At 43.1% G+C, this 19688-nt stretch overlaps 1 protein-coding gene and 1 pseudogene across 1 annotated transcript; both read left to right on the forward strand.

Annotated features, from left to right (window-relative positions):
- The first annotated feature begins 4567 nt into the window (after positions 1-4567).
- LOC115116962 (endothelial zinc finger protein induced by tumor necrosis factor alpha-like) lies at positions 4568-13122 on the forward strand. Its single transcript, XM_065021373.1, has 2 exons — positions 4568-4855; positions 11514-13122. The coding sequence occupies exons 1-2, from the start codon at positions 4690-4692 to the stop codon at positions 12635-12637; spliced, it is 1290 nt and encodes a 429-aa protein (XP_064877445.1). The 5' UTR covers positions 4568-4689; the 3' UTR covers positions 12638-13122.
- Positions 13123-13213: 91 nt separating this feature from the next.
- LOC135573030 (zinc finger protein 892-like) lies at positions 13214-18897 on the forward strand (annotated as a pseudogene).
- Positions 18898-19688: the final 791 nt, after the last annotated feature.

Raw genomic sequence — 19688 nt, forward strand, 5'->3', positions numbered from 1 at the left:
CTTTCTAAGGTCTTCGAGAGCCAAGTTAACAAACAGATCACAGACCATTTCGAATCCCACCGTACCTTCTCCGCTATGCAATCTGGTTTCCGAGCTGGTCATGTGTGCACCTCAGCCATGCTCAAGATCCTAAACTATATCAGAATTGCCATCGATAAAAGACAATACGGTGCAGCCGTCGACCTGGCCAAGGCTTTCGAATCTGTCAATCACTGCATTCTTATCAGCAGACTCACCAGCTGTGGTATCTCATATGACTGCCTCGCCTGGTTCACCAACTACTTCTCTGATAGACTTCAGTGTGTCAACCCGGAGGGCCTGTTGTCCAGACCTCTGGCAGTCTCTATGGGGGTGCCACAGGGTTCAATTCTCGGGCCGACGCTTTTCTCTGTATATATCAATGAAGTCGCTCTTGCGGCTGGTGATTCTCTGATCCACCTCTATGCAGACGACAAAATTCTGTATACTTCTGGCCCTTCTTTGGAGACTGTGTTAACTAACCTCCAGGCGAGCTTCAATGCCATACAACTCTCCTTCCGTGGCCACCAACTGCTCTTAAATGCAAGTAAAACTAAATGCATGCTCTTCAACCGATCGCTGCTCGCACCTGTTCGCACGTCCAGCATCACTACTCTGGACGGTTCTCACTTAGAATATGTGGACAACTACAAATACCTAGGTGTCTGGTTAGACTGTAAACTCTCCTCCCAGACTCACATTAAGCATCTCCAATCCAAAATTAAATCTAGAATCGGCTTCCTATTTCATAACAAAACATCCTTCACTCATGCTGCCAAACATGCCCACGTAAAACGGACTATCCAACCGATCCTTGACTTCGGCGATGTCATTTACAAAATAGCCTCCAACACTCTACTCAGCAAATTGGATGCTGTCTATCACAGTGCCATCCATTTCGTCACCAAAGCCCCATATACTACCCACCACTGCGACCTGTATGCTCTCGTTGGCTGGCCCTCGCTTCATACTCGTCGCCAATCCTACTGGCTCCAGGTCATCTATAAGTCCTTGCTAGGTAAAGCCCTGCCTTAGCTCACTGGTCACCATAGCAGCACCCAACTGTAGCACGTGCTCCAGCAGGTATATTTCACGGGTCACCCCCAAAGCCAATTCCTCCTTTGGCCGCCAGTTCTCTGCTGCCAATGACTGGAACGAATTGCAAAAGCTGGAGACTCATATCTTCCTCACTATCTTTAAGCATCAGCTATCAGAGCAGCTTACAGGTCATTGCACCTGTACATAGCCCATCTGTAAAATAGCCCATCCAACTACCTCATCCCCATATTGTTATTTATATTTTAAATTTTCTTTGCACCCCAGTATCTCTACTTGCACATCTATTACTCCAGTGTTTATTTGCGAAATTGTAATTATTTCCCCACTACGGCCTATTTATTGTCTTACCTCCCTAATCTTACTTCATTTGCACACACTGTATATACACTTTTCTATTGTGTTATTTACTGTACGTTTGTTTATTCCATGTGTAACTTTGAGTTGTTCTTTGTCACACTGCTTTGCTTTATCTTGGCCAGGTCGCAGTTGTAACTGAGAACTCGTTGTCAACTGGCCTACCTGGTTAAATAAAGGTCAAATAAAAAATACATTTAAAAAATATATACTATATATGGGAATGTCTTATGTCCGTCCTACATGTAGTGTTGGTACATGGAATATTCCTCAACTGCATATATCATAAATTGCTATTGCAAATAGAAGTATTATGTTCAACAACTGACATTTTCAGATATTATTTTGACAAACACACTTTGGTGCTTACAATTCATTCTCTAATGTCATACATTTGGTGGTCACTGTCATCTGTGATCTTTGTGATATGACTTTCTTTAAGCACGTACTGATGACACTGTCACTTAATATTTTTTCTTAGTCTATAAACACTCTACATGTATTCATTCTGTGATAGGGTTGGATCCTATATGCTACTTTTATTATTGTCCTGTAAATGGTTCAGTACCTAGAATTTAGACTGTGTGGAGAATGGGGAATAAAGGAAATTATCTCTACTACTAAATTACTACTAGATTATAGTGATAAGGAAAACAGCATACAAATTTGGCCTGTGTATTCATTTGCCTATAACTAATCATAATTCCATTATGTTTACATAAAAAAAGAGAGTACTTCAAAATGAGAAGATCCTGCCATGGAAAAGACGACTGGGTGGACATAGGGTTATATTTTCAATAATGAATGTTATGTGACAATTAGGTAAAAAACTATATTTTGTTTTTTGTTGTAGATGGCCTGTAAAGCTTACAGATTTAAGTCTAATAGTGTAACGGATGTGAAACGGCTAGCTTAGTTAGCGGTGCGCGCTAAATAGCATTTCAATCGGTGACGTCACTTGCTCTGAGACCTTGAAGTAGTAGTTCCCCTTGCTCTGCAAGGGTCGCGGCTTTTGTGGAGCGATGGGTAACGACGCTTCGTGGGTGACTGTTGTTGATGTGTGCAGAGGGTCCCTGGTTCGCGCCCGGGTATGGGCGAGGGGACGGACATAAAGTTAGTTATACTGTTACAATAGCATGAGATGGAAGTAGACCAATATTAGAGTGTGTGATATGAAGGCATAGTCAGTGGACGTTCTGAACCTTGTTTGAGGTCATTAGGTCACATGACCAAAGAGCTATTGAAATGTTACACTTTGAAAAATGCATGTAAAAACGTGTGAGATTAAAATGGAGAAAATAAAGGGTGTGCAATAGAAGGGTAGTCAGTGGACCAAGGAGCTATTGAAATTCATGTCCAAATCGTGAAAATAAGACCCGTGAAATGTAGAAGGGTAGTCAGTGGACCAAGGAGCTATTGAAATTCATGTCCAAATCGTGAAAATAAGACCCGTGAAATGTAGAAGGGTAGTCAGTGGACCAAGGAGCTATTGAAATTCATGTCCAAATCGTGAAAATAAGACCCGTGAAATGTAGAAGGGTAGTCAGTGGACCAAGGAGCTATTGAAATTCATGTCCAAATCGTGAAAATAAGACCCATGAAATGTAGAAGGGTAGTCAGTGGACCAAGGAGCTATTGAAATTCATGTCCAAATCGTGAAAATAACACCTGTGCAATGTTGTGCGCAATTTTTCCAACACCATGACACTTATTTGGAGTCTGTGGCTCAAGTGGTTTGAAAGCTATTGAGGTTTGAAAGCGGAATATTCGTTGAATATCCAACTTGAAACTGTATTTATCTCGGTGTGTAATGGAGTTAAAAACATACCTTAAACTCACTCCTCAGTTAGTTTAGTCTTTATCCATAGCTCAAACGGTTGGTATGTTGTCAAGTAGGGCAGTCACGTGTGTTTGATCAGAAGATCACTGGTTCGAGCCCAGTATGGAGATAGGGACAGTGGAGGAAGTTATACTGTTACCAGGACACGGACGTCCATCTCACTCGACGGAGATATAGGAGAGGGTAAAACAGAATGCTGAGGGGGCTACTAGGAGATATAGGAGAGGGTACAACAGAATGCTGAGGGGGCTACTAGGATATATAGGAGAGGGTACAACAGAATGCTGAGGGGGCTACTAGGATATATAGGAGAGGGTACAACAGAATGCTGAGGGGGCTACTAGGAGATATAGGAGAGGGTACAACAGAATGCTGAGGGGGCTACTAGGATATATAGGAGAGGGTACAACAGAATGCTGAGGGGGCTACTAGGATATATAGGAGAGGGTACAACAGAATGCTGAGGGGGCTACTAGGAGATATAGGAGAGGGTACAACAGAATGCTGAGGGGGCTACTAGGAGATATAGGAGAGGGTACAACAGAATGCTGAGGTGGCTACTAGGAGATATAGGAGAGGGTACAACAGAATGCTGAAGGGGCTACTAGGATATATAGGAGAGGGTACAACAGAATGCTGAGGGGGCTACTATGAGATATAGGAGAGGGTACAACAGAATGCTGAGGGGGCTACTAGGAGATATAGGAGAGGGTACAACAGAATGCTGAGGGGGCTACTAGGAGATATAGGAGAGGGTACAACAGAATGCTGAGGGGGCTACTAGGATATATAGGAGAGGGTACAGCAGAATGCTGAGGGGGCTACTAGGATATATAGGAGAGAGTACAACAGAATGCTGAGGGGGCTACTAGGATATATAGAAGAGGGTACAACAGAATGCTGAGGGGGCTACTAGGAGATATAGGAGAGGGTACAACAGAATGCTGAGGGGGCTACTAGGATATATAGGAGAGGGTACAACAGAATGCTGAGGGGGCACTGTCGTGAAAGTTTTATACACATACAAACTCTGTTTTAAACTCTTTTTGTTTTTCCAGACCCATTTCAATATAATGTCTTTATAGTTGCTCTAGATAACGGCATTCTCCGTCTCCGGTTTAGTGCACGCTGTTCCAAGCCGTGGCAGGTCTTTCAATTCAGTTCGTGTAATAATAAAGGATCATCATAGACCACCCTATTATTTAATGTAACTGTTTCCCCACATGTACTTATCTATTTCCATTATCATTGGTGTGTAGTAAAACCCCCCACCCACATGGGATCGCCACCCGCTGATAAAAACAGAAAAATAATGCGGAAGTAAAACTGGGAGCGGGTTTGTTTTGTTTATTGCCACCAGTCTTTCCTCGTGGACGAAGCCATACTAGCTGAATACCCAACTCTCAGTCCACTGCAACATGTCTAAACTCCAGTCGTTTCGTGTGTTTTTAAATGAGCGTTTAACTGCGGCAGCTGTGGAGATTTTCGGGGCAGTTGAAGAAACGGTAGCGGAATACCAGGAGGAGAATGATCGGCTACGTAGACTGCTGCGGATCACACCGATTATAAAACGATGTAACGTAGGTTCGTATGTAGATCACTAGCAGTTCTGCTCAATAAATAAACTGTTTCAGTGATCACCATTTCAATATGTTTAAAAAAAAACTATTATCCGTTTCTAAAACCAGAGGCCCAACATCGCGAGACTTCCAAACGCAGGTTCGGCAGACCAGGGGCCTCAACAGTCGCTAACGTTACACATTACATATCTGCGTGCTCCATTTCTGAAAAGACTGCGCAATTACACAAATAGTAAGATTTATAAACTTGGCGTACGCCTGTTTGCCATTATAAATCAGCCCCGTCCTGAAACTGCGCGCGTGAATGAGCATTAAAACTCTGCCTGAAAAACGCCCATCATTCATCGTTTTATAACGCGCTCATTTGCTGTATACTTTGGAAGAATTGGAATTAGGCCAAGGCCGTTTAAAGGAAATATAGCAACGGCGGAACTTGATCAAATGTCTCTGGAGGTGTTGGCAGACTGTTTAAAACTTTTACAGTGACATTTGCTATATTTTGACCTTTTCTGAAAGAACTACAATTGAAAATGGTCGTGGACCTGTAAACAGATTGAATTCAAGCCTAATGATTTGCGATTACTTTTCCCCGAACGTAAATATTCTGCACTCCCCGCGAATTCTGAAACATTATTTTTGAGTGGACATACTAGACAATGTAAAACTATACAATAAGCATATGCCTAGTTACAGTGAAAGACCCTATAACCTACACATAGTGGAAGGCCCTATAACCTACACATAGTGGAAGACCCTATAACCTACACATAGTGGAAGACCCTATAACCTACACATAGTGGAAGACCCTATAACCTACACATAGTGGAAGGCCCTATAACCTACACATAGTGGAAGGCCCTATAACCTACACATAGTGGAAGGCCCTATAACCTACACATAGTGGAAGGCCCTATAACCTACACATAGTGGAAGGCGCTATAACCTACACATAGTGGAAGGCCCTATAACCTACACATAGTGGAAGGCCCTATAACCTACACATAGTGGAAGACCCTATAACCTACACATAGTGGAAGGCACTATAACCTACACATAGTGGAAGGCCCTATAACCTACACATAGTGGAAGACCCTATAACCTACACATAGTGGAAGGCCCTATAACCTACACATAGTGGAAGACCCTATAACCTACACATAGTGGAAGGCCCTATAACCTACACATAGTGGAAGGCCCTATAACCTACACATAGTGGAAGGCCCTATAACCTACACATAGTGGAAGGCCCTATAACCTACACATAGTGGAAGGCCCTATAACCTACACATAGTGGAAGGCCCTATAACCTACACATAGTGGAAGGCCCTATAACCTACACATAGTGGAAGGCGCTATAACCTACACATAGTGGAAGGCCCTATAACCTACACATAGTGGAAGGCCCTATAACCTACACATAGTGGAAGGCCCTATAACCTACACATAGTGGAAGGCCCTATAACCTACACACGTCAAAGTAAAATATAAACTCTGTTAATCGGTTAAATCCCCCCCCCCCCATGATGAACGCATCATGGCCAGAAAAAGTGGCGTGGGATATATTCTGCAATGATTATGAAAATATATATTATGTTTATAAATTAAATAGTGTTTACTTGAGACAAAATAAAGACAAAATAAACGAAAATTGGAAAGATGACCCTTCTGTTTTTACCATTAATGCGCTTCAGATCACATAGAGCAAAATTCTTCAAATAGTTGATCTATTTACTACTGTAAAGTGGTTCCAATGAAATGAGGGATGGGACGTTTGTAGGCCTATAGGCCACTTCGCGAGTATGAAACCATCACAGTCCGAAAAGGAAAGAAATGTATTCTGCAATGATCATGGAAATAAAATGGTAAATAGATGCCTAATTTATTTCCAGGATGTATCACATCCGGCCGTAATTGGGTGTCCCATAGGGCGGCGCATAATTGGCCCAGCTTCGTCCGGGTTTGGCCGGGTATAGGCCATTGTAAATAAGAATTTGTTCTTAACTGACTTGCCTAGTTAAATAAATAGAAAATACACTTTACAATGGAAAGATGAAGAAAAAAATGGATCTCCACTAACAGAATCTTGTTATTATTTTGAATAAGAGTGCCATCACCAGGTAAGTTAACTGAAAACACAATTCTCATTTACAGCAACAACCTGGGGAATAGTTACAGAGGAGATGAATGAGCCAATGGGAAGCTGTAGATGATTAGGTTGCCAGATTGGGCTTTTTTAGCCAAGAATTGACACCCATACTCTATGATAAGTGTCATGGGATCTCTAGTGACCAAAGAGTCAGGACACCCATTTAACATCCCAGCTGAAAGACTGAACCCAACACAGGACAATGTCCTTAATCACTGCTCTGGGATAAGTTTTTTTTACCAGAGGAAACAGTGCCTCATACTGGTTCTCCAACACCACCACTAGGTGGTAATGAAATACTTAAACCACTAGAAACGCATGTTCTTAAAGTTGTGGGAGGATAAGCACATTCTCATGTCAAGTTCAGTTTTATAAATGCCAACTTTTCTGTGAACTGGCACACACTTTTTGTGGCAGATTTTGTGCGTTGCCATGTTTTGAAATGAGGCCCCAGTGTCGTCACTAGTTGCCATGTTTTGAAATGAGGCCCCAGTGTCGTCACTAGTTGCCATGTTTTTAAATGAGGCCCCAGTGTCGTCACTAGTTGCCATGTTTTTAAATGAGGCCCCAGTGTCGTCACTAGTTGCCATGTTTTGAAATGAGGCCCCAGTGTCGTCACTAGTTGCCATGTTTTGAAATGAGGCCCCAGTGTTAGTTGCCATGTTTTTAAATGAGGCCCCAGTGTCGTCACTAGTTGCCATGTTTTGAAATGAGGCCCCAGTGTCGTCACTAGTTGCCATGTTTTGAAATGAGGCCCCGGTGTCGTCACTAGTTGCCATGTTTTGAAATGAGGCCCCGGTGTCGTCACTAGTTGCCATGTTTTGAAATGAGGCCCCGGTGTCGTCACTAGTTGCCATGTTTTGAAATGAGGCCCCAGTGTCGTCACTAGTTGCCATGTTTTTAAATGAGGCCCCAGTGTCGTCACTAGTTGCCATGTTTTTAAATGAGGCCCCAGTGTCGTCACTAGTTGCCATGTTTTTAAATGAGGCCCCAGTGTCGTCACTAGTTGCCATGTTTTGAAATGAGGCCCCGGTGTCGTCACTAGTTGCCATGTTTTGAAATGAGGCCCCGGTGTCGTCACTAGTTGCCATGTTTTGAAATGAGGCCCCAGTGTCGTCACTAGTTGCCATGTTTTGAAATGAGGCCCCAGTGTCGTCACTAGTTGCCACAAAGTCATAAACCCTGCCCATTTCTAAAAATCCTATTTTAAACCTAACCTTAAATGAATCAGATTTTTGTTTGCACGGGGGTGGCAGCATCATGGACTGGTGCAACTTCACAAATAGATGGCATCATGAGGCAGGACAATTATGTGGATATATTGAAGCAACATCTCAATACATCAGGTTAAAGCTTGGTCGCAAATGGGTCTTCCAAATGGACAATGACCCCAAGCATACTTCCAAAGTCGTGGCAACATGACTTAAGGACAACAAAGTCAAGGTATTGGAGTGGCCATCAAAAAGCCTTGACCTCAATCCTATAGAAACTTTGTGGGCAGAACTGAAAAAGTGTGCGTGAGCAAGGAGGCCTACAAACCTGACTCAGTTACACCAGCTCTGTCAGGAGGAATGGGCCAAAATTCACCCAATTTATTAAGGGAAGCTTGTGGAAGGCTACAAGAAAAGTTTGATCCAAGTTAAACAATTTAAAGGCAATGCTACCAAATACTAATTGAGTGTATGTAAACCCACTGGGAATGTGATGAAAGAAATCAAATCTGAAATAAGTCTACTATTATTCTGACATTTCACATTCTTAAATTAAGTGGTGATCTTAACTAAAACAGGGAATCTTTACTCTGATTAAATGTCAGGAATTGTGGAAAACTGAGTTTAATTGTATTTGGCTAAGATGTATGTAAACTTCCGACTTCAACTATATACTGAACAAAAATATAAATGCAACAATTTCTAAGATTTTACTGAGTTTCAGTTCATATAAGGAAATCAGTCAATTTAAATAAATTCATTAGGCACTAATCTATGGATTTCATGACTGGGCACTGCAGCCGTGGGTGGGCCTGGGAGGGCTTAGGACCACCCACTGGGCAGCTGTGGGTGGGCCTGGGAGGGCTTAGGACCACCCACTGGGCAGCCGTGGGTGGGCCTGGGAGGGCTTAGGACCACCCACTGAGCAGCTGTGGGTGGGCCTGGGAGGGCTTAGGACCACCCACTGAGCAGCCGTGGGTGGGCCTGAGAGGGCTTAGGACCACCCACTGGGCAGCCGTGGGTGGGCCTGGGAGGGCTTAGGACCACCCACTGAGCAGCTGTGGGTGGGCCTGGGAGGGCTTAGGACCACCCACTGGGCAGCGCTGCAGCCGTGGGTGGCTGCACCGCCAATCAATTGGAATTAGTTTCTCCCCACAAAAGGGCTTTATTACAGACAGAAACACTCCTCAGTTTCATCAGAGATCTGGGTAGCTGGTCTCAGACAATCCCGCTGGTAAGGAAACCAGATGAGGAGGTCCTGGGCTGGCAGGGTTACATGTGGTCTGCGGTTTTTAGTCTCATTGGATGTAATGCCAAATTCTCTAAAACACCTTTGCAGGCAGTTTATGGTAGGGAATTGAATGTTCAATTATCTGGCAATAGCTCTGGTGGACATTCCTGCTGTCAGCATGTCAATTCAAATCAAATGTTATTTGACACATGCGCCAAATACAACAGGTGTAGACCTTACAGTGAAATGCTTACAAGCCTTTACCTAACAATTGCACGCTCACTCAAAACTTGTCATCTGTGGCTTTGTGTTGTGTGAGAAAACTGCACATTTTAGAGTGGCCTTTTATTGTACCCAGCACAAGGTGCACCTGTGTAATGGTGTTTTTGAATCAGCTTCTTGATATGCCACACCTGCCAGGTGGATGGATTCTTGGCAAAGGAGAAATAATCATAATTTGAGAGAAAAGCTTTTTGTCCGTATGGAACATTTCTGGGATCTTTTATTTCAGCTCATGAAACATGGGACCAATACTTTACATGATGTTGGTGTTCAGTGTACATTGTTACAGTTGTTGGTCAGCTAGCTTGATCATTTTAGCCATATTATCCTTGACATGACATAAATTAAAACACCTCAGAACAAGATACAACTAGCTGAAACAATCCAACTATGATTCCTCACATGGCAGCTTCTTGTAATTTTTTGCTAGCTATCTGACTGTTCAGAATCTTGACAAAGCACGACTTCCGGCCACATCGATGCACGCACATCTTTTCGTGACGTTGTCAGCCAACCCATCTATATATGAATGGACAAAACCATTGATCACGTGACACCATTAATTCCTATGTGAAGACTCAACAGTGCATATGAAGCTAAATTAAGTAGTTTAAGATTTAGTCTCATGGAGACAACATGAGCAGTTTGAGCTACTCCAGGAAGTGACGTTGCAGGCTAGCTCAGTGCTGCCTTATTGAGTAAATAGGTACTGCAGGGTACTTAACTCATTTTGTGTGCGATTTAAAAAATAATTGGTTCAAGGACACACATCTGGTGTATTAAAATCAATTATTGGCACAATGATTGACTTAAATAAAAAATGTTTTTACAGAAAGATTGACCATGAAGATCGCCATTTTTCTATTCACTATAATGGGGAATCCTGTTCTGATAACAATGCCTGCAGTACCGTGGTTGGCCTTGAACTTCCACGGCTTCAATGTGCAGTCGTTCTCCCCTGGGGTGCATTCAGTTCGTTTGCTACGTTGCGGAACGGTTTGTACTAAACGACAAGTTTTCCCAAAACGTTATTGTACGTTCTTGACAGACTTTGAGATACGTTTCTTCCGTTTGGTGGGTGTGCCACGGTGTATCTTGAAGCAATGAGTGATGTACTTATAGGGCAGCGGTACATTTTGAACCCACAACCCAACCCATCCCCGTATTTTAACTGGTCGCTCAGTACAGCGACGTTTTCGTTCAATTGGACGGTCTATTACGTTTTTATGTACTGAACGTGGCCCTGGTTAGACCCAATGACGTGTGTCTGCACATGCGTTTAGCTAGCTAACGTCGCCATGACATCGCCTACATGCGTGATCGGGGATTTATTTTTAAGAAGCGGTTTCTATATATCTCTTCATTCCAAACCATCTTTGCTAATACCGTACATGGATACAAACATTGTCAGGAAAACCAGGAAGTGATTTGAATTCGTAAATACATTTTTTTTTACAAACAACTTGTGAAATAAATAGCATATCATCAGTTTATTGAGAAGTAATTGATAGTAGATTCTAGTTGTTCAATTATTGAATTGGAATGTTTGTTTATTTCATGAATCTACTTAAAGCTAGAGTCCTTAATTGAAACAATAATAACTCGGGGTTACCCTGCCTCTGTTTTGGTAAAAAGGTGATGATGAGCCTGGAGAAATTAAACCACTCTCAACAGAGAGGTCTGAACCATCAAAACATTTTATGTATTAACTAAGGATTCTAGTTTTAACTTCGAATTGATCCCAACCCTGATGTCTAAAATATAACCTCTGCTCCTCTCTCCTTTCCTCCAGACTCCCTGCAGCTCTCTGTCTCTGAGGAGGAGGTTCTCCCTGAGCAGCAGCACTGTGAGCAGGAGTGGAGCCCAACTCTGGGGCAGGAGAACCCAGAACATCCACAGATTAAAGAGGAACAGGAGGAACTCAGGACCAGTCTGGAGGCTGATATCATAGAGTTCAAATTCATTCCTTCCTGTGTGAAAAGTGAATGTGATCAGGAGGACCCACTTCAGTCCTTGACTCTTCCCCAAACCCAGAATGTGGAGAACAGAGAGCGTGACCCTAAACAAGTGGAACTCACACCTTTTGTTACTGTGACCCACCTACAGGGTCTCTACATTCCCTGTGACCCTCAAGATAATCAAAACAATACCTCCAGCCAAAGCTCAACCTTAAGCAGCGACCCAGCGGCACTTGACAGCAGCCCATCGTTGGATCCCAGCCCACCATTGGATTCCAGTCCGTCATTGGATCCAAGCCCATCATTGGATCCAAACCAGTCAATGGTGGAACACTGTTTCAAACCCAGCACCATGTCTAGAACAACTCACCGCTGCCGTGACTGTGGCGAAATGTTTGCAATGAAAGCTGACCTGCAGAGGCATGTAACTCTCTTTAAGAAGAGGCCCAGTGAATGTCGCTTCTGCAAAAGAAACTACAACTCCACCTGTAAACTAAAGGCCCATATCCGACTCTGTCACAGTGGGAAACCCTACACCTGCCCTGTTTGTGGCAAGACCTTCAAACTCAAAGGGAATCTGTCCAAGCACATGAGGATTCACACAGGAGTGGGAGAGAAACCATTTAGCTGTGGAGACTGTGGGAAAAGCTTCTATCAGAAGGGGGACTTAAGTAGGCATATACGGACTCACACAGGAGAGAAATTGTTTATCTGTGGTGATTGTGGGAAAAGCTTCAATTTGAAAGGGAACCTTAGGAAGCATAAACTGACTCACACAGGAGAGAAACCATTTCTCTGTGATGACTGTGGGAAAGGCTTCAGTCAGAAGGGGACCCTAAGGAAGCATAAACTGACTCACACAGGAGAGAAACCATTTAGCTGTGGAGACTGTGGGAAAAGCTTCAGTCAGAAAGGGACCCTAAGGAAGCATAAACTGACTCACACAGGAGAGAAATAATTTAGCTGTGACAACCTTTTGGAGGGGGGAGGGGAGGGGGGGGGTGAATGAGCCAAGTGGAAGCTGGGGGTGATTAGGTGGTGGAGATGGTATGAGGGCCAGATTGGGAATGTAGTCTCTCTTGCCCTCTTTCTGTGTGTGTAAGCGCAAACTGTTTTAAATGCATTATTGTTTTTTCAGTCACATTTCAATAACATTCTTTATAATTGCTGTTCATAACTGCCTTCTCTGGTTTAGTGCTTGCTGTCCCATCAGTCCCAAGCAGCTGCCATTAGTCACGTGTTACAGTGTGTTGTCTTTTAATTCAGTTCATGCAAGGAATGATCATCCTAGATCAGCCTAATACTTAACATGTGGGAAAACAATGATATAATAGTTTTACGTTATAATTTGTATGGAGCTTGTAGTATAACCCCATTCACATCGGGGCGCTTTGTTATGTTTATGGACTAGCCACCCGCTGATAAAAACAGAATAAGACAATACGGAAGAAACTGAGCGGATTGTTTTGTTTGTGCCCACCATTCTTTCCTCGTGGACGAAGCCGTACCAGCTGAATACCCAACTCCCCGTTGACAGAAACATGTCTAAACTACAGTCGTTTCGTGTGTTTTTAAATGAGCGTTTAACGGCGTCAGCTGTGGAGATTTTTGAGGCACTTGAGCAAACAGTAGCGGAATACCAGGAGGAAAATGATCGACTACGGAGACTGCTGCGGATCACACCGGAAATACAACCACGTAGAATAGGTTTGTGTATAGATATACTGATAGCTACAGTTCTACTCAATAAATAAACAGTTTGGGCTTTCAGTGATCACAATTTTACCATTTTTTATGAACTATTACTAGTGATGGGGAGAACGAGGATTTATGAAGCCTTTGGGGCTTTTCACTAAATTGTGCCTAAAACAAGGCCACAGGTTCCGATCTGAAAGCCCAGTTTCAACTGTTCTGAGAGGACAGCTTCGGTATTACAGTTTAACTGAATACCGGCCAAGACAAATTCCATAAATAGAAACAGTAGTGTCATATATTTGTAGGCACTAACTGGCATAGTTGAAAAAAAGCCTACGAGAAAATTGAATGGCGTTTTGGTCTGTGGTAAACACAGGCTTAGGAGATATCATACGTTTTGTTCTCTGAGAATCTTCATCAGCTAATGTCACTTTTTGTGAATTTTGAAGAAATTGTTGTGAAAAAAGTACAAAGCCATAACTGCAGGAGGTAGGGGTGCTGCATCACCCCTGATTCATTAACAAAATATACTTATTTCAATGTAATTTATTTCCCACTTATTATATTACTCCCATGGGCTTTATTATTCCTGTGAGCAGACAGAAAATGACTCCTCAGCAGCACCCTTCCTTTGGCAGCGATTACAGCTGGATACATGTTTTGTCATATTTTTTAATTCTCTGTCAATTGGGTTGGTATTGTGGACTAACTACAATATAGTTGATCCATCCTCAGTTATCTCCCATCACAGCCATTCAACTCAACTGTCTAAAGTCCCCATGGGCCTCATGGTGTAGTCCCTTAGCGGTTTCCTTCCTCTCAGGCAAATTACTTTGAAAGGACGCCTGTATCTTTGTAGTGTCTGGGTGTATTGATGCACCATCCAAAGTCATTCATATCTTCACCATGCTTAAAGGGATATTCAATGTCTGTTTTTATTTTACCCATCTACCAATAGGTGCCTTTCTTTGCGAGGCATTGGAAAACCTCCCTGGTCTTTGTGGTTGACTCTGTGTTTTAAATGTACTGCCCGACTGACGGACCTTACCGATCATTGTATGTGTGGGGTACAGAGATGACGTAGTCATAAAATATATTGAACACAGAGTGAGTCCATGCAACTTATTATGACTTGTTAAGGAAATGTTTACTCCTGAACTGATTTAGGGCTTGCCATAACAAAGGAGCTGAATACTTATTGACTCAAGACATTAGTATTTCATTTGTAAAAATGTCTAAACGTAATTCCACTTATTTTAAATGGCGAAGGTGCATAAAGATGAAAGAATTCAGAAATTAAATATTTCGTTTGAGCCCTATCCAGACTTTTTAAACTATGGCGCGCGACATGGTTCAGAACAAACTACTTTTTCGTTGTTTTGAAATGAACCGTCATGGAGCTAGATTTGTGACCATGTTTACTGTGCGAATGCCACTACAAAATAAGAGTAAGTAACCCACTGTTACACGTGACATGCTGGTAGAAATGAGGTAAAACAGATTTAAATTTGCCTGCATTAAGGTCCCCGGCCACTAGGAGCGCCGCTTCTAGATGAGAATTTTCTTATTTGCTTACGGCGGTATACAGCTCATTGAGTGCAGTCTTAGTGCCAGCATCAGTTTGTGGTGGTAAATAGATGGCTACAAATAGAGGTGATAACTCTTGGTGGTCTACAGCTTATCATGAGATACTCTCCCTCAGGCGAGCAATACCTCCAGACTTCTTTAATATTAGACATCGCACACCAGCTGTTATTGACAAATAGACACACATCCCCGCTCCTCGTCTTACCAGACATAGCTGCTCTGTCCTGCCAGTGCACGGAAAACCCAGCCAGCTCTATACTATCTGTGTCATCGTTCAGCCACGACTCGGTGAAACATAAGATATTACAGTTTTTAACATCCCGTTGGTAGGATAGTCTTAATCATAGATCATCCAGTTTATTTTCCAGTGATTGCACGTTGGCCAATAGGACGGATAGTAGTGGCGGTCTACCCACTCGCCATGAATTCTCACAAGGCTCCCTGACCTCTGCCCCCTGTTTCTCAGTTTTTTCTTCACGCGAATGACAAGGATTTGGGCCTGGTTTCGAGGAAGCAGTATATCCTTCACGTCGGACTCATTAAACATATAATCTTTGTCCGGTTCGAGGTGAGTAATCGCTGTTCTGATATCCAGAAGCTCTGTTTGGTCATAAGAGACGGTAACAGCAACAATATGTACAAAATAAATGACAAACAATGTGAAAAACAAACAAAATATCCCAGTTGGTTGGGAGCCTGTAAAGCAGCAGCCATCCCCTCCGGTGCCATTATTTCATCTAGCTAACGTGTTTGGTGCAGTTTTTTTACTATGTAAACCAACTGCTGGGCAGGTCTTTCTCACGGTGTTCTGCCGTACGATTTGATAGAGTTAAGTCACCACAGCTGTTTTCCCGTGTTAGTGGGCATTGTGGAAATCAAACCCAACCCTCAAGTCATGATGCACTGCAATCTCACAACTCAGTTTTGGAAGAGACTGACTTTATGACCAAAATTAACCTACTTGCACTTTTTAGTCAATTTTGGCACTGGCATAAATGTTCCTGACTTATATTGATATCACGTATGTCGTTTTCAACGAGAGAAGTTGGTTCTCAAGTTCAGTTCTGCTTCAAGAAGAGACATTTTAGAAATAGGTGGATTTATGACTGTGGCTGTGCCAGCTAGTGACGACTGTCTAACGGCTCTATAGAAACCTCTGCTCCTCTCCTTTCCTCCAGACTCCCTGCAGCTCTCTCTCTCTGTCTCTGAGGAGGAGGTTCTCCCTGAGCAGCAGCACTGTGAGCAGGAGTGGAGCCCCAGTCTGGGGCAGGAGAACCCAGAGCTTCCACAGATTAAAGAGGAACAGGAGGAACTCAGGACCAGTCAGGAGGAAGAGCAGCTTCGAGGGCTGGAGGCTGATATCAAATTCACTCCTTCCTGTGTAAAAAGTGAATGTGATCAGGAGGACCCACTTCAGTCCTTGACTCTTCCCCAAACCCAGACTGTGGAGAACAGAGAGAGTGACCCTAGGGGTGCGTTCAGTTCGTTTGCTATGTTGAGGAATGGTTTGTACTGAAGGACAAGTTTTCCTAAAACTTCCTTGAACAGTCTTTGAGATATGTTTCCTCCTTTCGGTGGGTGTGCCGAGGTGTGGCTTGAAGCAATGAGTGACATATTTAAAGGGCAGCAGTGCATTTTGAGCCCACAACCCAACCCCTCCACGTTTTTCAACTGGTCCCCCAGTACCGCATTGTTTCCTTTCAATTGAACATTCTATTACGTTTGTATGTACTGAACGTAAATATGTAAATAGCTTATTATCTTCAGTTAATTGAGAAGTAATTGAAAGTAGATTCTAGTTGTTCAATTATTGAATTGGAATTTTAGTTCATGAATCTACTTAGTTAAAGCTAGAGTCCTTAATTGAAACAATAATTAAATGGGGGCACCCTACCTCTGTTGTGGAAAAAAGGTGAAGGATGAACCTGGAGAAATGTAACCACTCAAATTCATAGACTGAGATATGGATGCAAGGACTGACCATCCATGATATCAACATTATAGTTTTAACCATGTTTTGTGGCTGTATTTACATTGTCTACAAACATTGGAGTAAAACAAGCTTATATTTTGGGTTCTGATGGGGGACGAGAGTTGAACTATGTTCATGAGGCATTCATACGTTGTATTCTTCAAGAACCAATGTATATAATTAATTTATAATTTTAAAAATGTATAGTGCAATTAAGGATTCCAGCTTTAACTTCTAATTGATCCCAACCCTGATGTCTAAAAGCTGTATAGAGAACCTCTGCTCCTCTCCTTTCCTCCAGAACCTCTGCTCCTCTCCTTTCCTCCAGACTCCCTGCAGCTCTCTGTCTCTGAGGAGGAGGTTCTCCCTGAGCAGCAGCACTGTGAGCAGGAGTGGAGCCCCAGTCTGGGGCAGGAGAACCCAGAGCTTCCACAGATTAAAGAGGAACAGGAGGAACTCAGGACCAGTCAGGAGGAAGAGCAGCTTCAAGGGCTGGAGGCTGATTTCAAAATTCACTCCTTCCTGTGTGAAAAGTGAATGTGATCAGGAGGACCCATTTCAGTCCTTCACTTCTCCCCAAACGCAGACTGTGGAGAACAGAGAGAGTGACCCTAAACAAGTGGAACTCACAACTTTTGTTACTGTGACCCACCTTAAGGGTCTCTACATTCCCTGTGACCCTCCAGATAACCAGAACAATACCTCCAGCCACAACTCAGCCGTAAGCAGTGACCCAGTAGGACTTGACTGCAACCCGCCATTGGATCCAAATCCATCAGTGGTGGAACACTGTTTCAAACCCAGCACCACGTCTGGAAAAACGTTTGCAGAGAGAACTGACCTGCAGAGGCATGTGACTCTCATCAAGAAGAGACTCAGTGAATGTCGCTTCTGCAAAAAACACTACAACTCCCCCTTAAACTGAAGGCCCATGTCTGCCTCTGTCACAGTGGGAAACCCAACACCTGCCCTGTTTGTGGCAAGACCTTCAAACTCAAAGTAGATCTGTCCAAGCACATGAGGATTCACACAGGGGAGAAACTTTGTTGTGGCGACTGTGGGAAGAGCTTTAATCGCAAGTGGACCCTAGCCGCACATATACAGATTCACACAGGAGAAAACCCATTTAACTGTGCTGACTGTGGGAAAAGCTTCAATTTGAAGGGGAAACTTAGGAAACATACTCACACAGGAGAGAAATCATTTAGCTGTGGAGACTGTGGGAAAAGATTCAATCAGAAGGGGGCCCTAATTAAGCATATACGAACTCACACAGGAGAGAAATTATTTAGCTGTGATGAATGTGGGAAAAGCTTCCATTTAAAGGGGAACCTAAAGAAGCATGACCTGACTCACACAGGAGAGAAATCATTTAGCTGTGGTGACTGTGGGAAAAGATTCAAACGCAGGGAAAACTTAACCACGCATATACTGAGTCACACAGGAGAGAAACAATTTAGCTGTGGTGACTGCGGGAAAAGCTTCTCCCAGAAGGGGAACCTTAGTAGGCACATACTGACTCACACAGGAGAGAAACCATTTAGCTGTGTAGACTGTGGGAAAAGCTTCAGCCAGAAGGGGACCCTAACGGCGCATATACGGACTCACACAGGCGAGAAATAAATAAGCTGTGATGTGTGCGGAGAAAGCATCACTCGAAAGTCTAACTTACTGATCCATGTGGAAAACAGGATGAAAACTGAAAGAAAACAGAAAATTAGTACAAAGATCTATTTAGTCACAAGATGAGAATAAAAAGGCAGGATGTGGACAATACTCTGAGTACACGCTCATAGACTCACATCTATTGGTTGGTGGAGGACAATACGATGATACCTCTCCTAGGGACCTGCTCTCCATGCTTCAGGATTAAAGTTCCTCTGGTCTCTGATCTATTCTATTGGTAACCTGCTGTTTCTCTCCACAGTGCTCTCTGCTACTCTCTGGTCTACATGAGGGCCTAGCTTCTTTACATCTGTCTGGAGGGAGAGATAGAGGTCACAGAATGAGGTTTCTAGTCTCAACACTCTCCAAGGCTTTTTTAGAGGAAAATATTAACTTTTCAGGTCATGTCACAAGTGCCTTCTCTGACAATGGCACTGCTAATAAACTCAGTGATGACACTTCTCCTTTCTCCCCACTAGATGGCACTGTTTGAGATATGATCGCATCACACCATCTCTGTTGTATGTAAATACGTGTTAGTCATTTGAAATCATTCTTCACAGACCTATGAGGGTATAATGTTAAATGAATCAGCACTGTTACCCATTACCAAACACATTGAAACAGACACACACTGTATTACAGCTAAACAGGACCATGCTAAACTGAACCAGACATGACTGACCATAAGGGGATGTCATAGAATAGATGGTGTGTACTGTGGGGCCAAAGGTGACTGTAAATCAGGATTAGGTTAACATCTGAGTGGTATACTACGAAGTAAGCTAAATCAACTCAGGGTTTTCTAAAGCTAACCAGCTTCAGTTAGCTTCACATTCCAGCTCAGGCTTCATCCGTACCATGACAGTGGACATTGCTTGTCCGCCTGCCGCTTACTCTAGCAGGCTTGTAGCTGCGCTTCCACGTCACACGTGGTTTGTCGAACGCCAAACTCTTCATTGAGACAGTGCTGAAAAATCAACCCGTGTGCGAGTCAGTGCCACATTTTCATTTGTGAAAATTTCAAAATGAAAGAAAATTGATCTTACAGATTCAGCAGACTGGTGTGAAATAGGCTTTTAGAAGTGCT

This window comes from Oncorhynchus nerka, linkage group LG8, assembly GCF_034236695.1.
Source record: "Oncorhynchus nerka isolate Pitt River linkage group LG8, Oner_Uvic_2.0, whole genome shotgun sequence".
Classification (NCBI taxonomy): domain Eukaryota; kingdom Metazoa; phylum Chordata; class Actinopteri; order Salmoniformes; family Salmonidae; genus Oncorhynchus; species Oncorhynchus nerka.